This window comes from Gobius niger, assembly GCF_951799975.1.
Source record: "Gobius niger genome assembly, chromosome: 1".
NCBI classification, from domain to species: Eukaryota; Metazoa; Chordata; class Actinopteri; order Gobiiformes; family Gobiidae; genus Gobius; species Gobius niger.
Genome location: NC_136852.1, coordinates 37,673,861 through 37,696,941, shown reverse-complemented (window position 1 = coordinate 37,696,941; position 23,081 = coordinate 37,673,861). Strand labels below are relative to the sequence as shown.

Sequence of the window (23,081 nt, the reverse complement as noted above, 5' to 3'; positions counted from 1 at the left end):
AAGGCAAGTTCATGAGTTTGAGAAGGAAATAAATGTGTGACTTTTGATGTGCTGACAATCACTAAATACAGATTGTTTCTTTTTTGGTCTTAGTTCATTCTGCTTGTCGGGAACTCCCATCTGCGAGCCATCGTGGACCAGCACGTGCCGATGCAGGAGGGGCACTATTCCTTCGGCTTCAGCGCGACGCCTGGTGGTGGACCCTCGCACATCCACAGGGAGCTGGCTGGGACCACCCTGCCCCGAGGTGGGTACAGTTGTACTAGCAACATTTTTGACTTTAAAAAAAAAAAAAAAATTTTTTTTTTTTTTTTTTTTTTTTACTTTGTCTCATATAGTTCAGCACGTTTGACCTCTGACCCTTCTCTTGTTGTCAGAGCCAGCTCTTGTCGTTCTGATGGCACCCTGCAACGGACTGACGACGTGCCGGACGTTGGACCAGGCTGCGAGGGAGTTCGGCCAGCTCCTGGCCTACGTCTGTGGACGCTGGCCCAAGGTGTGTACTTCACTTCTATGAGGTCTGAGTACTTCATTATTGTATTTAACTTGTCTAAATTGTAATTTTGTGTTCGTAGGTGTGTGTCGTGGATTTTCCACCTCGGCTTAGCGCTGGGGTGGAGATTCAGACCCTCCTTCGGCAGGCGTACCACCGCATCGCTGTTGGCATGGGTATGTATAAAAAATGCAACTGTCATCACTATTTTCCTTAGAGTGGCGCATACTTTAACATGTTCTTTTTGTTGCTAACATCTGTTTTAGGGATCCGCTACTTCCGTGTAGCACACAAGTTTCCCCGGAGCAAAGGGCATCTGTGGGCCAGGGATGGTGTAAGTACAGTCTCTCTCTTTAAAGTTGACCATTTTAATGACTGTTGTTTTATTTAACGTGGGTGAATTATGTGTTTCAGACTCACCTGAGCGACGACTTTGGCATGCCCATCCTCGTCCAGCTGCTGTGGCAGGCGTGCTACATGCAGCTGGAGCTGGATGACGCTGCCGCTGTTGCGCCGGTGTCTCCTCCCCCGCCCCGCCCGGTCACCAGGAGGGTTTCCCCAAGAGTGGAGGTGCCCGAGCCGCCGCCCGTGCCACCTCCACCCCCTCCTGAGTGGACCGAGGTTCGACGGGGCAGCAAGGTGAGATACTGTTCCTGTTTTGTTAAAGCATTGTTAACTGAAGTTGCATTATACTGACTGCTTTGTGTTTATCTCTGTCACTCAGTCTGGGGTCTCCCCCGTGAGCCCCAAGGGACTGCTGCAGGCGCAGGAGGTTAGTGTTCTACTCTATAAAGCTATGGTTAGATTGTGAGTGCTGTGACTAAACTGTCTGTTTCCTTTGTTTTGAGGTGGAGAACGTGTTCTCCTTTCCCTTGTCGCCTTGCCTGTTCAGCCCTGCCATGCTGGTGGAGATGGAGCGCTTCTCTCCATCTCACGGCGGCTGTGGCCAGGGCATCGGCTCCTTTCCTTCGGGAAAGAAGGTAAGTATCAGATCTTGTGTGAAATGTTGTTGTTTAATCATGATTTCTGAGCTGGTGAAATAACACGTCTTTTTTTTGCAGACGTCTCGGACGAGGCGTCGCAAGCGTGCTGCCCCAAAGAGACGCCAGCCCACGCGGCAGGTAGGTGTTTTTAAGGCTGTGCTCTTTATACATTCTAAAGAAATTAATGCATATTTGTTATTTTGTTTATTGTAGGCGCGGGCAGCACAAGAGGTTGTGGCGGTGAGACCCGGCTCATCTGCCAGCTCCGTGTCTACTATGGAGGAGGACCAGGTCAGTGTCGTTTAAAGTGGCTGAATAAGTTTTTACATTGTAACTTCTTTGATTATTAACAAATGTTGTCCTCTAGGTGGCGGCAGCTGTCGTGGAGGTGACACCAGGAACGTCACCTACCAGCGTGGTCATCCTGGACGGCTTCCTGGAGGACGAGGTGTGTGTACTTTTTATTAATTGACGTTCTATGATCTGTTACAGAATAGCATCTAACCCGTTATTCTTTTTGCAGCTGCAGTTTGTGGATGTGGGGGTGATTCCAGGAGCATCACTCACCAGTTCCCCTGACGCCCCAGTGGTCTTCGTGGACCAGGTGAGATGATGATTTTTATGCATCATTTTCAAAAGCAGCTACACTGAACAGAGTGAGATACGCTTTAGTTTGAGAGATGTCTAATGGTTATGTGTTTTCTTTGGGACTTGCAGATGAAGAGGACCAGCCCCTCTTCAGCCAGTCAGCCTTCTCCACGCCGCAGCAGTCCACCAGCTGTCCACGGGGAGAGCACTTCTGACGCCAGGGACCCAGATAAGTCTTGTATTTGTTGTGCACAGTCTGACATAGATGTTAGTGATAGTGACAGCCTTATCACGTTTGGTGGTAGCGATGTAGAGATGGAGGTTGATAGTCCTGTAGCGTGTGCTGATATAGTTATGGAGGATAGTGTTCCAGTTCGTATTCCGAGTTGTGTTAGGGGTAGTTTTCATCAGGCTGATAACAGGTTCCCGTATGGAGGGGCTCAGTGTGCAGCCATAGCTCTGGTGGCATTAGCTAGGCACACTGTGTCCAGTGTGTTTACATGGCAGCAAAAGGATTTAGACAGGACTTTAGTGATTGGTGATGCTGTTTACACAGAGCTTAGGGATAACGACCTGACTCATGGGCACGAGCTCTTACTAGCTTCTGACTTGCCCAAAGAGTCAGTTATTGATGGTCAACCGTTTGAGTTTGAGTTCAGTCAGCCGGTCGCTGGGGCTGCAAATGTACTAGAGAGTGAGCTGATTGTTTCCGGTACCTGTGTGACCTTAGATGGTGGTTTAAGAGAGATGTTGGCACACTATGATTCATGTCTACTGACGATGTGTGGCAACACTTGTGCAGTCATTAAAGACAGCGGTAGATACGCGGTGGTGGACTCACACAGTCGTAGTGCGACTGGGATGGTTGACCCTGATGGTAAAAGCGTTGTACTTTACTTTAGCAGCCTGGATGAGGTGTATGCTCATTTTTGCGCGTTAGCTGACTGTTATGAAGTTGAATATAAATTGTTTGAGATGACAGGCGTTGTTGTCGTGGTTGTTGGTTTGAAGTGTCAAGCGTCTGAGGTCATTTTGCCTCAGACGCTTGACACTTCTGACCAAAGGCCAAAGCGTAAAAGGTTAGTTAAAGGTAAGTCATCTGTTCCCAAACGCACACACACAAGTAAGAGGGTGAAACGTGATCGTGATTGTGATGTTGATTTGGATGTTGTGTGTGCTGATATAGTTATGGAGGATAGTGTTCCAGTTGATAGTCCTGTTGTAGCGTGTGCTGATGTAGTTATGGAGGATAGCGTTCCTGTTGATATTCCGAGTTGTGTTAGGGGTAGTTTTCATCAGGCTGATAGCAGGTTCCCGTATGGAGGGGTGCAGTGTGCAGCCATAGCTCTGGTGGCATTAGCTAGGCACACTGTGTCCAGTGTGTTTACATGGCAGCAAAAGGATTTAGACAGGACTTTAGTGATTGGTGATGCTATTTACACAGAGCTTCGGGGTAACGACCTGATTAATGGGAATGATAACTTACTACCTTCTGACTTGCCCAAAGAGTCAGTTATTGATGGTCAACCGTTTGAGTTTGAGTTCAGTCGGCCGGTTGCTGGGGCTGCAAATGTAGTGGAGCATGAGTTTATTGTTTCTGGTTCTTGGGTCACCTTAGATGGTGGTTTAGGAGAGATGTTGGCACACTATGATGCATGTCTACTGACGATGTGTGGCAACACTTGTGCAGTCATTAAAGACAGCGGTAAATACGCGGTGGTGGACTCACACAGTCGTAGTGCGACTGGGATGGTTGACCCTGATGGTAAAAGTGTTGTTGTTTACTTTAGCAGCCTGGATGAAGTGTATGCTCATTTTTGCGCGTTAGCTGAGTGTTATGGACTTGACTATAAGTTGTTTGAGATCACGGGTGTTGTTGTCGTGGTGGTTAGTTTGAAATGTGAAGCGTCTGAGGTCATTTCCCCTCCGAAGCTTGACACTTCTGACCAAAAGCCGAAGCGTAAAAGCTCAGTTAAAGCAAAGTCGTCTGTTCCCAAACACACACACACACCTAAAAAGACAAAGCTTGATCGTGAATGTGATGTTGATTGGGATGTTGTTTGTACCGGTGCCACAGATGATGCTCTTGATTTTATTCCTCTTCAGGAGAATGTTTGTAGGGCACTGTGTAAGAACCTAAACATTGACTATGAGAGACTCGCTGTAGCAGAACCAGAAACAATAGATCCTTTGAGATCGTTAAAGTTAGATGTGCCGTGTACAAATGATAAAATCGTTGCCGACGGTAACTGTTTCTTTCGCTCGATCTCGCAGGCTGTTAGTGGCACACAGAAACATCATAGGAAACTTAGACTTGCGGTCGTTAAACATCTTAAAAGTAATGCATCAAAATACAATAGTCTTTTGCGCGATGGCTGCTCTTCTGTGGCCCAGTATATTAACGATAGTAATATGCATAGAGTTAACACGTGGGCCACTGAGATAGAGATCCAAGCAACAGCAGATCTTTTATGTGTAGATATATATACGTTTTTGAGTGGACGTTGGCTTAAATATGGTTGTACTACCAGGCCTTTGTCAACCAGCGGCATCTACCTAGAAAATATTAACAATATTCATTATGAAAATGTAACTTGCGTTAAAAACCCTGTGACCCATAGTTGTTACGGAAGCTGCCAAATTAATAGTTCTATTGTTATGGGTTACAACACTAGGTCTAGACAGGTAGATGCCCAATCAGTGGTTAGTCCAAACACTGAAACGAATGTACAACACAGTAAATTATCCAAGTACATTCAAAACAAAAAGCATAAACATTTAAAAAGCAAATATGCCAAAATTAAAGATAGACTGCGTGAAACATTGAGAAGTAGATATAGGGAAAATGCAGATTATAGACAGGGAAAGAAGGCCGCGGACAAACTTAAATATAGAGACGATGTAGATTATAGACAGGGAAAGAAGACTGCAGACAAACTTAAATATAGAGATGATGTAGATTATAGACAGGGAAAGAAGGCTGCAAATAGAGCTGCAGTCAACCTTAAATATAGAGATGATGTAGATTACAGACAGGGAAAGAAGGCTGCAGAAAAAGTTAAATATAGAGAAGATGTAGATTATAGACAGGGAAAGAAGGCTGCAGACAAAGTTAAATATAGAGAAGATGTAGATTATAGACAGGCAAAGAAGGCTGCAGTCAATCTTAAATATAGAGACCATGTAGATTATAGAGAACAAAAAAAGTCTGCAAGCAGTGCTGCAGTCAATCTTAAATATAGAGAGAATGTATTTTATAAAGAGGAAAAGAAGGCTGCAAGCAGTGCTGCAGTCAATCTTAAATATAGAGACAATGTAGATTATAGAGAGAAAAGGAAAGTGGCAATCAAGGCAGCAAATAAACATAAATATAGTGCTAATACAGAGTATAGACAAAAGAAAAAGGCAGCTAGCATTAAAAAGTATGAAGATAACTTAAAGCACAAACACGATGTCAGGGCCGCCAGTAAACAGAAGTACAAAGATAGTCCCAAACATAGGCAGAAAGCAAAAACCTATAGTAAAGTGAAATACCACAAAGATGAGCAATACAAAGCTCAAACTCGCGTTGCTTACAGAAATCGTAAAAGGCAAATTAAGCAACAATTGGCCGATAATTTTGATTTGGTTAAGGAACGCTTTTGGCGGGAAGTTGAACACGGTCCTGAACACATTTGTTGCGTGTGCTTTAAATTATTATTTATCAACCAGGTCTTACCTTGTAGAAAGGATGATTTTATGGCTGATCCTAAATGTGCTGCTGTTGCTGAGGCCTGTATCTCAGATGCCTATTTACATACGTGCAGTAAGAGTTGTCCGTCACCGTGTCCGCTGTCTGATTGTAGAGGGAGTTTGTGGATCTGCTACACTTGTAACTCCAAACTTAAAAAGGGTCAAATGCCGGCTGAATGCTCAATAAACAATTTACAATTAGATGATATTCCTCCTGAACTCGCGTGTTTGAACACAGTCGAACAGCATTTAGTGGCGCTCAATATAGTGTTTATGCAGATGTACGCTTTACCTAAAGGGGGTCAAGGGGGGACTCACGGTCCGGCCACATGTGTGCCATCCAATATTATTGACACCACTAAGCTGTTACCGCGTCGTAGCATGGACGGATGGTTATTACCTGTGAAATTAAAGCGTAAACTTACTTACAAAGGCCATTATGAATATCAATACGTCGACACGGGTCGGATAAAGAGCGCAATAGCCTTTCTTAAAGCAAACAACCAGCATTATTTAGACATAGAGTTTGATGAAGAGTGGGTTAATGAGTTCGTGAGGCAGGAAGAGGAAGCTATAGATACGGGGACGACACCGATGGAACAGGCGGTGCAGGGACAGGCGGTGCAGGGACAGGCGGTGCAGGGACAGGCGGTGCAGGGACAGGCGGTGCAGGGACAGGCGGTGCAGGGACAGGCGGTGCAGGGACAGGCGGTGCAGGGACAGGTAACGCAGGGGCAGATGGGGGCTGCACAGGGACAGGCAACGCAGGGACAGGCAACGCAGGGACAGGCAACGCAGGGACAGGCAACGCAGGGACAGGCAACGCAGGGACAGGCAACGCAGGGACAGGCAACGCAGGGACAGGCAACGCAGGGACAGGCAACGCAGGGACAGGCAGCGCAGGGACAGGCAGCGCAGGGACAGGCAACGCAGAGGCAGATGGGGGCTGCACAGGGGACGAAGGGGCGACCGACGAAGGGGCGACCGAAGGGGCGGCCGACGAAGGGGCGCGCAGCGAAGGGACGAGCAGCAAAGGGACAGGCGAAGGGACAGGCGGGAGAGGGACAGGCGGGAGAGGGACAGGCGGGAGAGGGACAGGGGGGACAGGGACAGGAAGCACAGGGACAGGCAGCACAGGGACGGGAAGGAGAGGGACAAGCAGCACAGGGAGAGGATGAAGATTTAGATGATGAGCATCTCCATGACCGTCAGCGTCATTGTATGTTTCAGGACACCTTCTTTATGCCTGCAGATATGGCTCAGGAGGCTCTTGACCACTACTTCCAGGGTGTACTGAATTTGGCTCCGGCAGAGGGGAACAGTCCAGTGAGTTTGCTCACCGATAAGGAAAATGAGGCAAAATGCTTCCCAAAAGAGTTCCCCTTTGGGCGTAATACGTTTCACACCCGTAGGCCTGTTCGTATTACTTTGTGCCGGTATTTCATTAACAGGTTATTGCACGCGGACGGTCGTTTCGCGCGCAATCTTAAATTTCTATTCATGGCTCTGTACATGTTGGAAGTAGAGCAGGTTGTATCGAAGGTCTCCATAGCTTTACGAAAGGGGCACGCGTGTCAGGGTTCGGGTAATGCTGCTGCAGATGAAGAATCTTTGGAAAATTTATTACAGTTTGATAGTGGTTATCGTTTTTTAAAGCCTATTAGAGGCACGCCCCCATACTGGCAAGCCACACTCAAAGACTTAATCGCGATGGTGCGCCAGCTCGGTATTCCAACATGGTTCTGTTCATTTAGTTCGGCAGATATGCGTTGGCCAGAAGTCCTCGAGGCACTGTTAACAATAGAGGGTAGTACCAGGAGTGTAGAGGACTTAAATTGGGCAGACAGATGTGATCTTTTGCGTCGCCACCCCACAACTGTCGCCCGTATGTTTAATCGGCGGTGGCAGAAATTCCAAAAACTCCTTAAGTCCCCGGCTCACCCGATAGGCGAAATTATAGATTCTTTTTATCGTGTAGAGTTTCAGCAGCGCGGAAGCCCTCACGTCCACTGTCTATATTGGGTTAGAGATGCCCCCAAGCTAGGAGTTAATACAGACGAGGAGGTAATTGACTTTATTGATAAGTACATTAGTTGTGAATTACCCTCTGATCCAAAATTATTGGAAAAAGTTACTTCAGTGCAGCAGCATTCAAAGCGTCACTCAAAAACGTGTAAAAAGGGAAAAAAGAAGTGTCGCTTTAATTTCCCACGTCCTCCGTCCATGCGTACGTTTATTAAAAAAGTAGACCCGGAGAGCGAACCGATTATGCCTAAAGAGGAAGCTGTGGCGTTTATGACTGCACTTAAAGATGCTATTGTAGATGAGAATGTTCCCATTGATAGTGTGCAGTCATTGTTTGCAGCTGCCGGTTTAACACAGGACTCGTTTGAAATGGTGTACCAGGCTTTAGGTGGTCACACTCATGTAGTTTTAAAGCGGGGGATTAAGGAAGTCTGGATTAATAATTATAATGCGAAATTGTTGGATGCTTGGGATGCGAATATGGATATTCAGTTTGTTGTAGATGCGTGGGCGTGCATAGTTTATATAATTTCATATATTTCTAAGGCAGAGAGGGAGATGGGTTTGCTCTTGGGCGCTGCCCAAAAAGAAGCTTCCAAAGATAATGTTAGTGCAAAAGAGGCATTGAAAAAGTTAGGACGCGTTTATCTGCATAATCGTGATGTCTCTGCGCAGGAAGCTGTTTATCGCGTTACAAACATGCACCTTAAGGAATTCTCACGTAAAGTGGAATTCATTCCGACGGGGAACAACATTGTTAGATTGAGCAAACCCATCAGTCAGTTAGATGGTGATTCGGCTTCGGACGATATTTGGATGACCAACATTATAGATCGCTTTAAGAGTAGGCCAAACGATAGCACTTTTAATGATATGTGTATTGCTTCTTTTGTATCTGAATACCGTGTACTTAGTCAAACAGATACTTGTCAAAAGGCTATTCCTTTACTAAATTCTTTAGGTGCTGTCGCTAAACGGCAGAACACCAAGCCTGCAATTGTTAGGTATGCACGGTTTTCAGAGACAAAAGATTCAGAGTTATTCCATCTAAGCATCCTTCAATTATTTTTACCGTATCGCGATGAAGCCGACCTTAAGCCAGCTCCATACGAAACGTATAAGGACTTTTATGAAAATGGGGAAGTGCGCTATAGTGACGGGTCGGTGCATTCGGTGAAGGCGATCGTTGATGCAAATAGGTGTCGTTTTGAAGTGGAGGCTGAGGATCTGGATGAGATCCAAGAGGCAATGAACTCTGAAGAGCTTTTGGAAGAGGCATGGGCCGATCTCTGCCCAGAGCTGGAAGTTGAAAGGTTGGAGTCGAAGGAGGAGTTTAGGGAGATGTTGCAGGAGGTCCTCTCTGAGCATGAGCAAGAGCCCATCCCTGACTTAGCTGTAAGGAACGAGGACATTTGTCATTTGGAGAGGACAAATGTTATGAGTCGTCCAGAGGGTCTTGCACTTGTGCGAAGCCTGAATGAGCAACAGCTGTCCATTTTTTACAAAATACGGCAATGGTGCTTAGACAAGGTTGCCGGTAACAACCCTGAGCCATTGCACGTATTTATATCAGGTGGAGCTGGCACTGGGAAGAGTCACCTGATTAGGGCTATTCAGTACGAAGCGTCGCGTTTATTGGCTCCTATTTGTCATAGTCCCGATAACATTAGCGTTTTATTAACAGCTCCGACCGGGATAGCAGCGTATAACTTAGAGGCGGCGACAATCCATACAACGTTTTCTATCCCTGCGAATCCTCCAGCAAAGTATGGTAAGCTCGGAGAGGAAAAGTTAAGTACACTGCGCGCTAGATACATCGATGTTGAAATTGTTGTAATCGACGAAATATCGATGGTTGACAAAAGGATGTTTGATTGGATTGACGGTCGTTTGGGTCAAATTAAACAGACGGATGAGGAGATTAAATTTGGAAACGTTTGCGTTATTGCAGTTGGGGATTTTTATCAGTTAGCTCCTGTTGGGGGGGAGGTTCTGTATAAAGAAAATGTAGGCGTAGATTTTTTCAACGATTTGTTTAAAGTAGCGGAATTAAAAACTGTTGTTAGACAACAGGATAGTACTTTCGCGGACCTCTTAAACCGGTTAAGAGTGCGCACGAGAGGGACACCCATGCTCCAAAGCGACATAGATATATTGAAGCGTCGTGAAACAGGCGAAGAGCCCGACGTATTGCATATATTCGCGAGGAGGGTTCATGTTGGGGAATATAACTTAAGAAAGCTTAGTAGCGTTTGTTCAGAGGTGATGACCATAGAGGCGCGGGATTTTGGGATTGATAAGGGCTCAGGTAAAGTTAAGGAACTCCATGGTCATCTGTGTTTCCATAAGTCCAAAAAAAAACAACCTAGTTTGGCGGAGGCACTGCATATCGGCGTCAATGCACGCGTTATGCTTTGTAAAAACATAGATCTTTCTGACGGTCTAGTAAATGGGGTATGTGGCATTGTAACCTATATAGTCGAAGATCCCCAGAACAAGAGGTTTCCTTTAGCTATTTACGTGAAATTCGATGACGATAGAGTAGGTGCGAAGACAAGGAAACAGACCCGTACCCCTGCAGACCTGACTGGTTCTACCCGCATAGGACCAGCTGAAGAACAGGTGAATAAACGCACCGAGAGGCGTAGACAGTTTCCGCTTAAACTCGCGTGGGCCTGTACAGTACACAAAGTACAAGGGGTTACTGTAGATGAAGCTGTGGTGTCCCTGAAGAAAATTTTTACCGCGGGTCAGGCGTATGTGGCCTTAAGTCGCGTCCGGAGTTTAGAGGGTCTTGTAATTCAAGACTTTTCGGAAAAGGCCATTTACTGCAAGGACAACATTAGAGCCGCGTTAGAGAACCTGCCTCCCTTCGTGGTCGACAGTTTGCCCTGGCACAGACAAGAGGCACATGTTTTGACAGTATTTTTTATGAATGTACAGGGATTAGCCCGACATGTGTCTGACTTAGCTTCACGCACACAGCTTTTGCAGCCTAACTGTATCGCTGTGGTAGAGACATGGTTATCTGTAGACTCATCTTTTGATGGTTGTCAAATTGAAGGTTATACCTTCCATAGTCGTCCCCGTAGTATCTCCTACCAGCGCAGTAACCACACAGCGTTGGTTAGTTTACGTGGCCAACAGTACGGTGGAGTTGGCATGTACTGTGAAGGACACCTTAACTATGAAATCACAGTACGAGATTTCGATTTGGAGTGTTTAGTTAACTATTTTGCAGAGCATCAAATCATCATGGCAGTAATTTACCGGCCACCGTCTTATCCCATGTCTCTATTCAAATATAACTTTGACAGGTTATTGAATTGGCTGAGCTCACATTGTGCCACTGTGGCTGTGATGGGAGATTTTAATGACGACGTATTGAAATCTACAAGTCTCTGCAATTTTATGGTAGAAAGAGGATATGTTCAATACGTCACATCTCCCACAACTGAGAGAGGGACATTAATTGATCATTTCTATCTAAAGTCTAGTGAGTATGATATTGATTGTTCAGTCGTGCCAACATACTTTAGCGACCATGAAGGGATCGTCTGTTCTTTTAGGGGGAAGTGCGTTGAAATGCCGCGTTTAGATTAGATTTACTTTATAGTTAAAATGGACAGCTGTTGTTTATTGTGTCAGCTCATCACATTGCTCCTTACATATGACTTGTCTTGTCTCTTACAACTTTGTCTTCCCATGCCCTTTCATCATGCCCTAAGCAGTCCATTCCTCTCTTGATTATTGAGCATTCAGGATTGACCCTTTGTCAAAATGGTAAATAACATTTTTTATGATTGGCAGCAATCATGTATTTTGACTTATGTGTGTGTTTGTCTTTGGAAACATTTCGAGTGTTGTATATATTTATGTGTTTGTTCGTTTTGATGATAGCCTTCGATGTTGGATCATGGAATCAGTGATGGAGTATTTTGAGATATTTATTTGCAGAGGTTTTCTCTTTGCTGACAGGTTTTTTGTGAACATGCATTACAATATTTGTCTTCCTCCTCTCGTCCTCTTTATTAAGTGAAGCTGTGCTCAGTCTTGTAGTTTTCTAATGTCATTTTGTCAGACTGGGAAAACTTATCTGTGACCATGCAGTTAACGTTTTTCCATTTGTCTGACAAAAGTACATTAGAAAACTACAAGCCTTTACACAGTGACATCATGTGAAGAGGGAGGTTTCTGAGGAAAACCAAACTTGTAAAGCAGGTGAACAAACCAACCTGTCTGTGAAGAGACTGCTTAGCTTCGGATCATGTGTTTGCTGATTTAGGCTTTGTAGTTTTAGGGTTTTTGGTTGTAATTGTTGTTACTGTTTTAGTTTTGGCTTTATTGTGTGTTGTACCTTACAGTGATGCGTGCACACATACTGTAAGGTTTGTTGTCTCTGGTCTTGAACCATTCTGACTGGTTCAAAGGGTCCCTTGAATAATAAATTAATTATGTAATGTATATATGAATGCCAAATAATAATGTATGTATTGTATTTATATTGTATATTTTTATGTACTGTTATGTATTTTATAATGTATTATTGATAACATAATGTAAATCATGTATTCGATTGTAATGACACTAATAATGTTAATAAATTTTCCTCTCCTTGAACCACCACCTTATCGTGGTGGAGAGGTTTGAGCGCCTGAAGGATCCTAGGAGCTATGTTGTGAGGGGCTTTATGCCTCTGTAGGGACTCCCAGGGCAAACAGGTTCTAGGTGACAGGCCAGACCAAGAGTGGTTCAGATAATATTAAATTAAACTACAATGAAGTTTTCACTGATTGATCCTCATTTTTTGTTGTTTATGATGTAAATGGGTTTGAATGTATTCACAAGCTTTTTTTTTTAAGTATTCATGTTGTAATAATGTGACAGAAATTGAAAATGTTTTGTGTTTGTATTTTAAGGGACAGTTGCTATTGTTTGAAACATGTGTATTAATGTTTTGTCAATGTCAATTTAAAGACTTATTCAACTCAATAAATGTTTTGTTACACTTGCTTACATTCAAGGCTTGGTCATTTTTCTGGTGTAGAAATTTTATGACAAATTACAAAGGCAGCAGTTGAAAGAATTCAGACATGAAGAGCAGGTTTAGTGTTTCAGATACATGACACATGTTTTTCTTAAATGGTCAGGTCTTTTATAATGTTTCCTGCCATTTTAGCTGCAACTTCTGAACACAAAGAAAACAAGAGGTCATAATTGATTTTCGGACAAACAGGAAAACACCTCACAGTGGTCTGTGGACTGATGGGGTGGAGGTAGAGAGGGTTTCAAACTTCAGGTTTTTGGGTGTGCAGATCAGTGAGGACCTGACATGGAGTGTAAACACCTGCATTATTAAAGTCCCTATACCTGATATTTTTATTTCAAATAATCAAAGAGGAAATCGGCACTTTTCACAACTTGCAGGGTCACTTTTCAGGATCACTTTCACTAAAATGCAGGAAAACCTGCCTGCAAGTTCATGAAATTGTTGCAATTGCTTTAATTAGATGGAAAGTGTCTTTTTTTCCCCCACCAACGACTGAGTTTAAACAACTTTCATCCAATAACTAGAAAAAAATCAGGTACAGCTCCTTTAAGCTAGCTCAGCAGAGGTTATTCTTCCTTCAGACCCTGTTGAGGAACGGGCTCCCTCAGAAGTTGCTCGTCACCTTCTATCGCTGTACCATAGAAAGCATACCAACATACCATACTACTGCATATTATGGTATGTGAGCTGCGCTGCTGCTGAGAAGGACCTGCAGTGCGTGATAAGGACAGCAGACAGGATCTTGGGCTCCTCTCTGCCAAACCTGGATGACATCTACGCCACTCGACTGCTCACACGTGCAGCCAACATAGTGCAGGATCCCACTCACCCAGAAATCTACCTCTTCACCACTCTCTCCTCAGGCAGACGCCAAACTCCCAGGGCGCACACAAACAGGCTGCAGAACAGGTTTACCCACGATCAGTGGTAACATGGCCCAAAGTACAATAACAGTTGCGTTTGTAATCCATTTTCAACTGAAGGTGTACTTTTAAAATTAACTTCGGTTTATGATTATTTCTTATGGTATTGGGATGAACGGGGTAGAGACTGAGTGCACTTTAGTGAGCTCCATCAGTGTTCTGGTCTATGGTTCCATTGTATTTTGTACATTGACAATAAAGATCTGTCTTATCTTTTCTACTTATGAAAAAAATGGCACTTTCCAGAAATAACATGTTTGGTCACTGTTTGAGACGATGAGATTACGTATGAATGGGGGACAGTGCATTTTACCTTTCTCAGTAAAATTTTAGCCTCTTCATGTGAGAAAACGGCTCCAACCCACAAGCTGCTTGCTTGTGACCAAAATCTTTGTCATTTCCCAAGAGAAATTGTACCTCCATGTCCGCTGTCCTTCAATTATTGCTGTCCACACGCTGCTGACAGAGGAGGTTCCCGGTCATTACCATGGCAACACCGTACAAAATACGGTATGGGTCCCATTGGCTTTCTTGATCGGGATACCATCAACTATTTTTGAACCAAATTTCATCAATTTCCGAGAAACTAATTTTTTTCCCCATAATGCATTTTTTCTTCTGCACCTGGAGGGGGCGCTATGGCGCCCAATGTCACTTTTTCACATTTGTTGTGTCCAGGGGTGAAAGGTCAATAAAATGTATATTTCCGATTTTTAATCGGAGTTTGTTTGTGCGAATTGGAGCAATTTTTAGTTTTTGATGAATCGCAAAATTCTTCGTAAAGATTGCGGCTTCGCCGCAAACAAACCATAAAACATAGGCAAAAAATCTGGATAACTTTTGATGTCCCACATCTCGAGATGAGCTGGAGCGATTTTGAGCTCATTTGGTGAAACAGACTCGGAGGAGTTCGTTAAAATGCGATGTCAGCGAAAACGCTGACTCAGCATTCTCCGGGCTTCCTGTCAAAATGGCGGACTTCCGGTTTGTCAGGGGGCGTGGCCACAATAATATTGTTTTTTTGTCATCAAATGACGAATGTCTGTACCGAATCTCGTCGCTCTGCGACAAAGTTGACGTTGGCCCCGCCTCCATCGACGCAATGTATTTTGATTCACCATGGCAACACCGTACAAAATACGATATGGGTCTCATTGGCTTTTTGAATCGGGATGCCGTCAACTATTTTTGTACCGAATTTCATCCATTTCCGACAAACTAATTTTTTTCCCATAATGCATTTTTTCTTCTGCACCTGGAGGGGGCGCTATCGCGCCCAATGTTACTAATTCACATTTGTTGTGTCCAGGGGTGAAAGGTCAATAAAATGTACATTTCCGATTTTTAATCGGAGTTTGTTTGTGCGAATTGGAGCAATTTTTAGTTTTTGATGAATCGCAAAATTCTTCGTAAAGATTGCGGCTTCGCCGCAAACAAACCATAAAACATAGGCAAAAAATCTGGATAACTTTTGATGTCCCACATCTCGAGATGAGCTGGAGCGATTTTGAGCTCATTCGGTGAAACGGCCTCGGAGGAGTTCGTTAAAATGCGACGTCAGCGAAAACGCTGACTCAGCATTCTCCGGGCTTCCTGTCAAAATGGCGGACTTCCGGTTTGTCAGGGGGCGTGGCCACAATAATATTGTTTTTTTGTCATCAAATGACGAATGTCTGTACCGAATCTCGTCGCTCTGCGACAAAGTTGACGTTGGCCCCGCCTCCATCGACGCAATGTATTTTGATTCACCATGGCAACACCGTACAAAATACGATATGGGTCTCATTGGCTTTTTGAATCGGGATGCCGTCAACTATTTTTGTACCGAATTTCATCCATTTCCGACAAACTAATTTTTTTCCCATAATGCATTTTTTCTTCTGCACCTGGAGGGGGCGCTATCGCGCCCAATGTTACTAATTCACATTTGTTGTGTCCAGGGGTGAAAGGTCAATAAAATGTATATTTCCGATTTTTATTCGGAGTTTGTTTGTGCAAATGGGAGCAATTTTTAGTTTTTGATGAATTGCAAAATTCTTCGTAAAGATTGCGGCTTCGCCGCAAACAAACCGTAAAACATAGCCAAAAAAATTGGATAACTTTTGATGTCCCACATCTCGAGATGAGCTGGAGCGATTTTGAGCTCATTTGGTGAAACGGTCTCGGAGGAGTTCGTTAAAATGCTGAGTCAGCGAAAACGCTGACTCAGCATTCTCCGGACTTCCTGTCCAAATTGCGGACTTCCGGTTTGTCAGGGGGCGTGGCCACAATAATTTTTTTTTTTTGTCGTCACATGACGAATATCTGTACCGAATCTCAGCGCTCTAAGACAAAGTTTACTTCGGCCCCTCCCCCATTGGCGTAATGTATTTTGATTTTTGTAGGTGGCGCTGTCGCGCCATTTTTTTCCCCCCCAATATAAAACACACATTTAAATAAATTTTTCACCGAACCTGAATTTTGGGCAAAATTTTGTGAGTTTTCGACTATGTTCAGGGGGTCAAATTCCTGCTCAAAGAGCAGAAGAAGACGGAAAGAAGAAGAAGAAAGAAAGAAAGAATAATAATATTTTCGGCAAAAACAATATAGTCGCTTTCGCGACGATATCATATTATACATTTTTGGAAAGCTTTCAACGATCCGCACGCACCCGTGGGGTTCCTGGGTGGATGACGAGCGCTTCGCGCTCGTCATCCACTATATACCCCCATTCACACTATATACCCCCATTCATTTTAATGCAATAATAAGTATAAAGGGCCCACACCTCCGGTGTGGGCTGTCACTGTTTTACATGGTGAGTTTACGGTTGACATGGGGACAGCGCTTTGCGCTGTTTTTGTGCGCTCCGCGCACTTAGGTTCAGTGCGCTGCGCGCACTGCGCTGTGATTGCGATTACAATAGGCCCTTGCGACGGCAGGCCGCTCGGGCCTAATAATATTTCCGAGAAAAACAATATAGTCGCTTTCGCGACAATGTTATATTATACATTTTTGGAAAGCTTTCAACGATCCGCACGCACCCGTGGGGTTCCTGGGTGGATGACGAGCGCTTCGCGCTCGTCATCCACTATATACCCCCATTCACACTATATACCCCCATTCATTTTAATACAATAATAAGTATAAAGGGCCCACACCTTCGGTGTGGGCTGTCACTGTTTTACATGGTGAGTTTACGGTTGACATGGGGACAGCGCTTCGCGCTGTTTTTGTGCGCTCCGCGCACTTAGGTTCAGTGCGCTGCGCGCACTGCGCTGTGATTACGATTACAATAGGCCCTTGCGACGGCAGGCCGCTCGGGCCTAATTAAAGCCGCAAGCGGCATCGAACGGCCCTCGCGGGCCGTGCCTCCTTTAGCGCCTCTATATAACCGTACCTAAGGCGCCAGCGTGAACGAACTGCATTTTATTGTCCTGATGTGCCATTAATCTTTGTGCGTAAACATCTCAGCTACATTTTTGGCCTCTCCATGTGAACAATGGCTCCAGCCTGCAGAGGGCGCTAGCGCGCCCGTAATCTTTTTAATTTCACAAGTGGCATCAGACGGCCCTGACGGGCCGTACTTCCATGACCACTGTCCACAAGCTCCTGACAGGTGGCGCTAACGCGCTGTAATGTTGCATAAGGTGACCTTTATGTGTCAGCCCCATTACAATAACATGGGGGGCCCCGGACGTCACCATGGCAACACCGTACAAAGTATGATAGGCGTCTCATTGGCTTTTTGGATCGGGACGCCATCAACTATTTTTGTACCGAATTTTATCCATTTCTGAGAAACTAATTTTTTTCCCATAATGCATTTTTTCTTCTGCACCTGGAGGGGGCGCTATCGCGCCCAATGTCACTTTTTCACATTTGTTGTGTCCAGGGGTGAAAGGTCAATAAAATGTATATTTCCGATTTTTAATCGGAGTTTGTTTGTGCGAATGGGAGCAATTTTTAGTTTTTGATGAATAGCAAAAATCTTCGTAAAGATTGCGGCTTCGCCGCAAACAAACCGTAAAACATAGGCAAATGATTTGAATAACTTTTGATGCCCCACATCTGGAGATGAGCTGGAGCGATTTTGAGCTCATTTGGTGAAACGCCCTAGGAGGAGTTCGTTAAAATGCGACGTCAGCGAAAACGCTGACTCAGCATTCTCCGGCCTTCCTGTCAAAATGGCGGACTTCCGGTTTGTCAGGGGGCGTGGCCACAATAATGTTTTTTTTTTGTCGTCACATGACGAATATCTGTACCGAATCTCGTCGCTCTACGACAAAGTTTACCTCGGCCCCTCCCCCATTGGCGTAATGTATTTTCACTTTTGTAGGTGGCGCTGTCGCGCCATTTTTTTTTTCCCCAATATGAAACACACATTTTAATTAATTTTTCGCCGGACCTGAATTTTGGGCAAAGTTTGGTGAGTTTTCGACAATGTTCAGGGGGTCAAATTCCTGCTCAAAGAGCAGAAGAAAGAAGAAAGAAGAAGAAGAAAGAAGAAAGAATAATAATATTTCCGAGAAAAACAATATCGTCGCTTTCGCGACGATGTCATATTATACATTTTTGGAAAGCTTTCAACGATCCGCACGCATCCGTGGGGGTCCTGGGTGGATGACGAGCGCTTCGCGCTCGTCATCCACTTTATACCCCCATTCACACTATATACCCCCATTCATTTTAATACAATAATAAGTATAAAGGGCCCACACCTCCGGTGTGGGCTTCACTGTTTTACATGGTGAGTTTACGGTTGACATGGGGACAGCGCTTCGCGCTGTTTTTGTGCGCTCCGCGCACTTAGGTTCAGTGCGCTGCGCGCACTGCGCTGTGATTGCGATTACAATAGGCCCTTGCGACGGCAGGCCGCTCGGGCCTAATAATTAAAGCCGCAAGCGGCATCGAACGGCCCTCGCGGGCCGTGCCTCCTTTAGCGCCTCTGTTGCCACAACCCTACCAAGGGCGCCAGCGTTGCCACACTGCATTTTCTTTGCCCTGATGTGCCATTAATCGTTGTCAGTAAACATCAAAACAACATTTTTAGCCTCTCCATGTGAACAATGGCTCCAGCCTGCAGAGGGCGCTAGCGCGCCCATAATCTTTTTACTTTAACAATTAGCATCAGACGGCCCTTACGGGCCGTGCTTCCATGACCACTGTCCACAAGCTCCTGACAGGGGGCGCTAACGCGCTGTAATGTTGTATAATGTCAGATTTATGTGTCAGCCCCATTACAATAACATGGGGGGCTCCGGGCGTCACCATGGCAACACCGTACAAAATACGATATGGGTCTCATTGGCTTTTTGGATCGGGACGCCATCAACTATTTTTGTTCCGAATTTCATTCATTTCCGACAAACTAATTTTTTTCCCATAATGCATTTTTTCTTTTGCACCTGGAGGGGGCGCTATCGCGCCCAATGTCACTTTTTCACATTTGTTGTGTCCAGGGGTGAAAGGTCAACAAAATGTATATTTCCGATTTTTAATCGGAGTTTGTTTGTGCGAATGGGAGCGATTTTTAGTTTTTGATGAATCGCAAAATACTTCGGAAAGATTGCGGCTTCGCCGCAAACAAACCGAAAAACATAGGCAAAAAATTTTGATAACTTTTGATGCTCCACATCTCGAGATGAGCTGGAGCGATTTTGAGTTTATTTGGTGAAACGCCCAAGGAGGAGTTCGTTAAAATGCGACGTCAGCGAAAACGCTGACTCAGCATTCTCCGGGCTTCCTGTCAAATTGGCGGACTTCCGGTTTGTCAAGGGGCGTGGCCACAATTATATTTTTTGTTTGTCGTCACATGACGAATACCTGTACCGAACCTCGTTGCTCTACGACAAAGTTGACGTTGGCCCCGGTTGGTCCCGCCTCCAGAGACGCAATGTATTTTGATTCACCATGGCAACACCGTACAAAATACGATATGGGTCTCATTGGCTTTTTGGATCGGGACGCCATCAACTATTTTTGTGCCGAATTTCATCCATTTCAGACAAACTAATTTTTTTCCCATAATGCATTTTTTCTTCTGTACCTGGAGGGGGCGCTATCGCGCCCAATGTCACTTTTTCACATTTGTTGTGTCCAGGGGTGAAGGGTCAATAAAATGTATATTTCCGATTGTTAATCGGAGTTTGTTTGTGCGAATGGGAGCGATTTTTAGTTTTTGATGAATCGCAAAATTCTTCATAAAGATTGCGGCTTCGCCGCAAACAAACCGAAAAACATAGGCAAAAAATTTGGATAACTTTTGATGCTCCACATCTCGAGATGAGCTGGAGCGATTTTGAGCTCATTTGGTGAAACGCCCTAGGAGGAGTTTGTTAAAATGCGAAGTCAGCGAAAACGCTGACTCAGCATTCTCCGAACTTCCTGTCAAAATGGCGGACTTCCGGTTTGTCAGGGGGCGTGGCCACAATAATATTTTTTTTTTGTCGTCACATGACGAATATCTGTACCGAATCTCGTCGCTCTACGACAAAGTTTACTTCGGCCCCTCCCCCATTGGCGTAATGTATTTCGATTTTTGTAGGTGGCGCTGTCGCGCCATTTTTTTTTTCCCCAATATGAAACACACATTTTAATTAATTTTTCGCCGGATCTGAATTTTGGGCAAAGTTTGGTGAGTTTTCGACAATGTTCAGGGGGTCAAATTCCTGCTCAAAGAGCAGAAGAAGAAGAAGAAAGAAGAAGAAGAAAGAAAGAATAATTAAAGCCGCAAGCGGCATCGAACGGCCCTCGCGGGCCGTGCCTCCTTTAGCGCCTCTGTTGCCACAACCCTACCAAGGGCGCCAGCGTTGCCACACTGCATTTTCTTTGCCCTGATGTGCCATTAATCGTTGTCAGTAAACATCAAAACAACATTTTTAGCCTCTCCATGTGAACAATGGCTCCAGCCTGCAGAGGGCGCTAGCGCGCCCATAATCTTTTTACTTTAACAATTAGCATCAGACGGCCCTTACGGGCCGTGCTTCCATGACCACTGTCCACAAGCTCCTGACAGGGGGCGCTAACGCGCTGTAATGTTGTATAATGTCAGATTTATGTGTCAGCCCCATTACAATAACATGGGGGGCTCCGGGCGTCACCATGGCAACACCGTACAAAATACGATATGGGTCTCATTGGCTTTTTGGATCGGGACGCCATCAACTATTTTTGTTCCGAATTTCATTCATTTCCGACAAACTAATTTTTTTCCCATAATGCATTTTTTCTTTTGCACCTGGAGGGGGCGCTATCGCGCCCAATGTCACTTTTTCACATTTGTTGTGTCCAGGGGTGAAAGGTCAACAAAATGTATATTTCCGATTTTTAATCGGAGTTTGTTTGTGCGAATGGGAGCGATTTTTAGTTTTTGATGAATCGCAAAATACTTCGGAAAGATTGCGGCTTCGCCGCAAACAAACCGAAAAACATAGGCAAAAAATTTTGATAACTTTTGATGCTCCACATCTCGAGATGAGCTGGAGCGATTTTGAGTTTATTTGGTGAAACGCCCAAGGAGGAGTTCGTTAAAATGCGACGTCAGCGAAAACGCTGACTCAGCATTCTCCGGGCTTCCTGTCAAATTGGCGGACTTCCGGTTTGTCAAGGGGCGTGGCCACAATTATATTTTTTGTTTGTCGTCACATGACGAATACCTGTACCGAACCTCGTTGCTCTACGACAAAGTTGACGTTGGCCCCGGTTGGTCCCGCCTCCAGAGACGCAATGTATTTTGATTCACCATGGCAACACCGTACAAAATACGATATGGGTCTCATTGGCTTTTTGGATCGGGACGCCATCAACTATTTTTGTGCCGAATTTCATCCATTTCAGACAAACTAATTTTTTTCCCATAATGCATTTTTTCTTCTGTACCTGGAGGGGGCGCTATCGCGCCCAATGTCACTTTTTCACATTTGTTGTGTCCAGGGGTGAAGGGTCAATAAAATGTATATTTCCGATTGTTAATCGGAGTTTGTTTGTGCGAATGGGAGCGATTTTTAGTTTTTGATGAATCGCAAAATTCTTCATAAAGATTGCGGCTTCGCCGCAAACAAACCGAAAAACATAGGCAAAAAATTTGGATAACTTTTGATGCTCCACATCTCGAGATGAGCTGGAGCGATTTTGAGCTCATTTGGTGAAACGCCCTAGGAGGAGTTTGTTAAAATGCGAAGTCAGCGAAAACGCTGACTCAGCATTCTCCGAACTTCCTGTCAAAATGGCGGACTTCCGGTTTGTCAGGGGGCGTGGCCACAATAATATTTTTTTTTTGTCGTCACATGACGAATATCTGTACCGAATCTCGTCGCTCTACGACAAAGTTTACTTCGGCCCCTCCCCCATTGGCGTAATGTATTTCGATTTTTGTAGGTGGCGCTGTCGCGCCATTTTTTTTTTCCCCAATATGAAACACACATTTTAATTAATTTTTCGCCGGATCTGAATTTTGGGCAAAGTTTGGTGAGTTTTCGACAATGTTCAGGGGGTCAAATTCCTGCTCAAAGAGCAGAAGAAGAAGAAGAAAGAAGAAGAAGAAAGAAAGAATAATAATATTTCCGAGAAAAACAATATAGTCGCTTTCGCGACAATGTTATATTATACATTTTTGGAAAGCTTTCAACGATCCGCACGCACCCGTGGGGTTCCTGGGTGGATGACGAGCGCTTCGCGCTCGTCATCCACTATATACCCCCATTCACACTATATACCCCCATTCATTTTAATACAATAATAAGTATAAAGGGCCCACACCTTCGGTGTGGGCTGTCACTGTTTTACATGGTGAGTTTACGGTTGACATGGGGACAGCGCTTCGCGCTGTTTTTGTGCGCTCCGCGCACTTAGGTTCAGTGCGCTGCGCGCACTGCGCTGTGATTACGATTACAATAGGCCCTTGCGACGGCAGGCCGCTCGGGCCTAATAATATTTCCGAGAAAAACAATATAGTCGCTTTCGCGACAATGTTATATTATACATTTTTGGAAAGCTTTCAACGATCCGCACGCACCCGTGGGGTTCCTGGGTGGATGACGAGCGCTTCGCGCTCGTCATCCACTATATACCCCCATTCACACTATATACCCCCATTCATTTTAATACAATAATAAGTATAAAGGGCCCACACCTTCGGTGTGGGCTGTCACTGTTTTACATGGTGAGTTTACGGTTGACATGGGGACAGCGCTTCGCGCTGTTTTTGTGCGCTCCGCGCACTTAGGTTCAGTGCGCTGCGCGCACTGCGCTGTGATTACGATTACAATAGGCCCTTGCGACGGCAGGCCGCTCGGGCCTAATAATAT

The 23,081-nt window shown here is 44.8% G+C and overlaps 2 protein-coding genes across 2 annotated transcripts in view; both read left to right on the top strand.

The window, feature by feature from the left end:
* The window catches only part of LOC306973751 (uncharacterized protein), a gene marked incomplete at both ends in the record, with an annotated part of 43,266 nt that extends 40,258 nt beyond the window's left edge, over positions 1-3,008 (top strand). Inside the window, 7 exons of the mRNA XM_079570755.1 lie at positions 378-496; positions 1,555-1,614; positions 1,690-1,767; positions 1,844-1,924; positions 2,000-2,080; positions 2,194-2,684; positions 3,005-3,008. Of these exons, the coding sequence (XP_079426881.1) occupies positions 378-496; positions 1,555-1,614; positions 1,690-1,767; positions 1,844-1,924; positions 2,000-2,080; positions 2,194-2,684; positions 3,005-3,008 (914 nt within the window). The remainder of the gene's footprint in view (positions 1-377; positions 497-1,554; positions 1,615-1,689; positions 1,768-1,843; positions 1,925-1,999; positions 2,081-2,193; positions 2,685-3,004) is intronic.
* LOC306969139 (GTPase IMAP family member 8-like) overlaps positions 1-23,081 on the top strand; it is a gene marked incomplete at its 5' end in the record, with an annotated part of 328,162 nt that overhangs the window by 247,648 nt on the left and 57,433 nt on the right. The window lies entirely within an intron of this gene.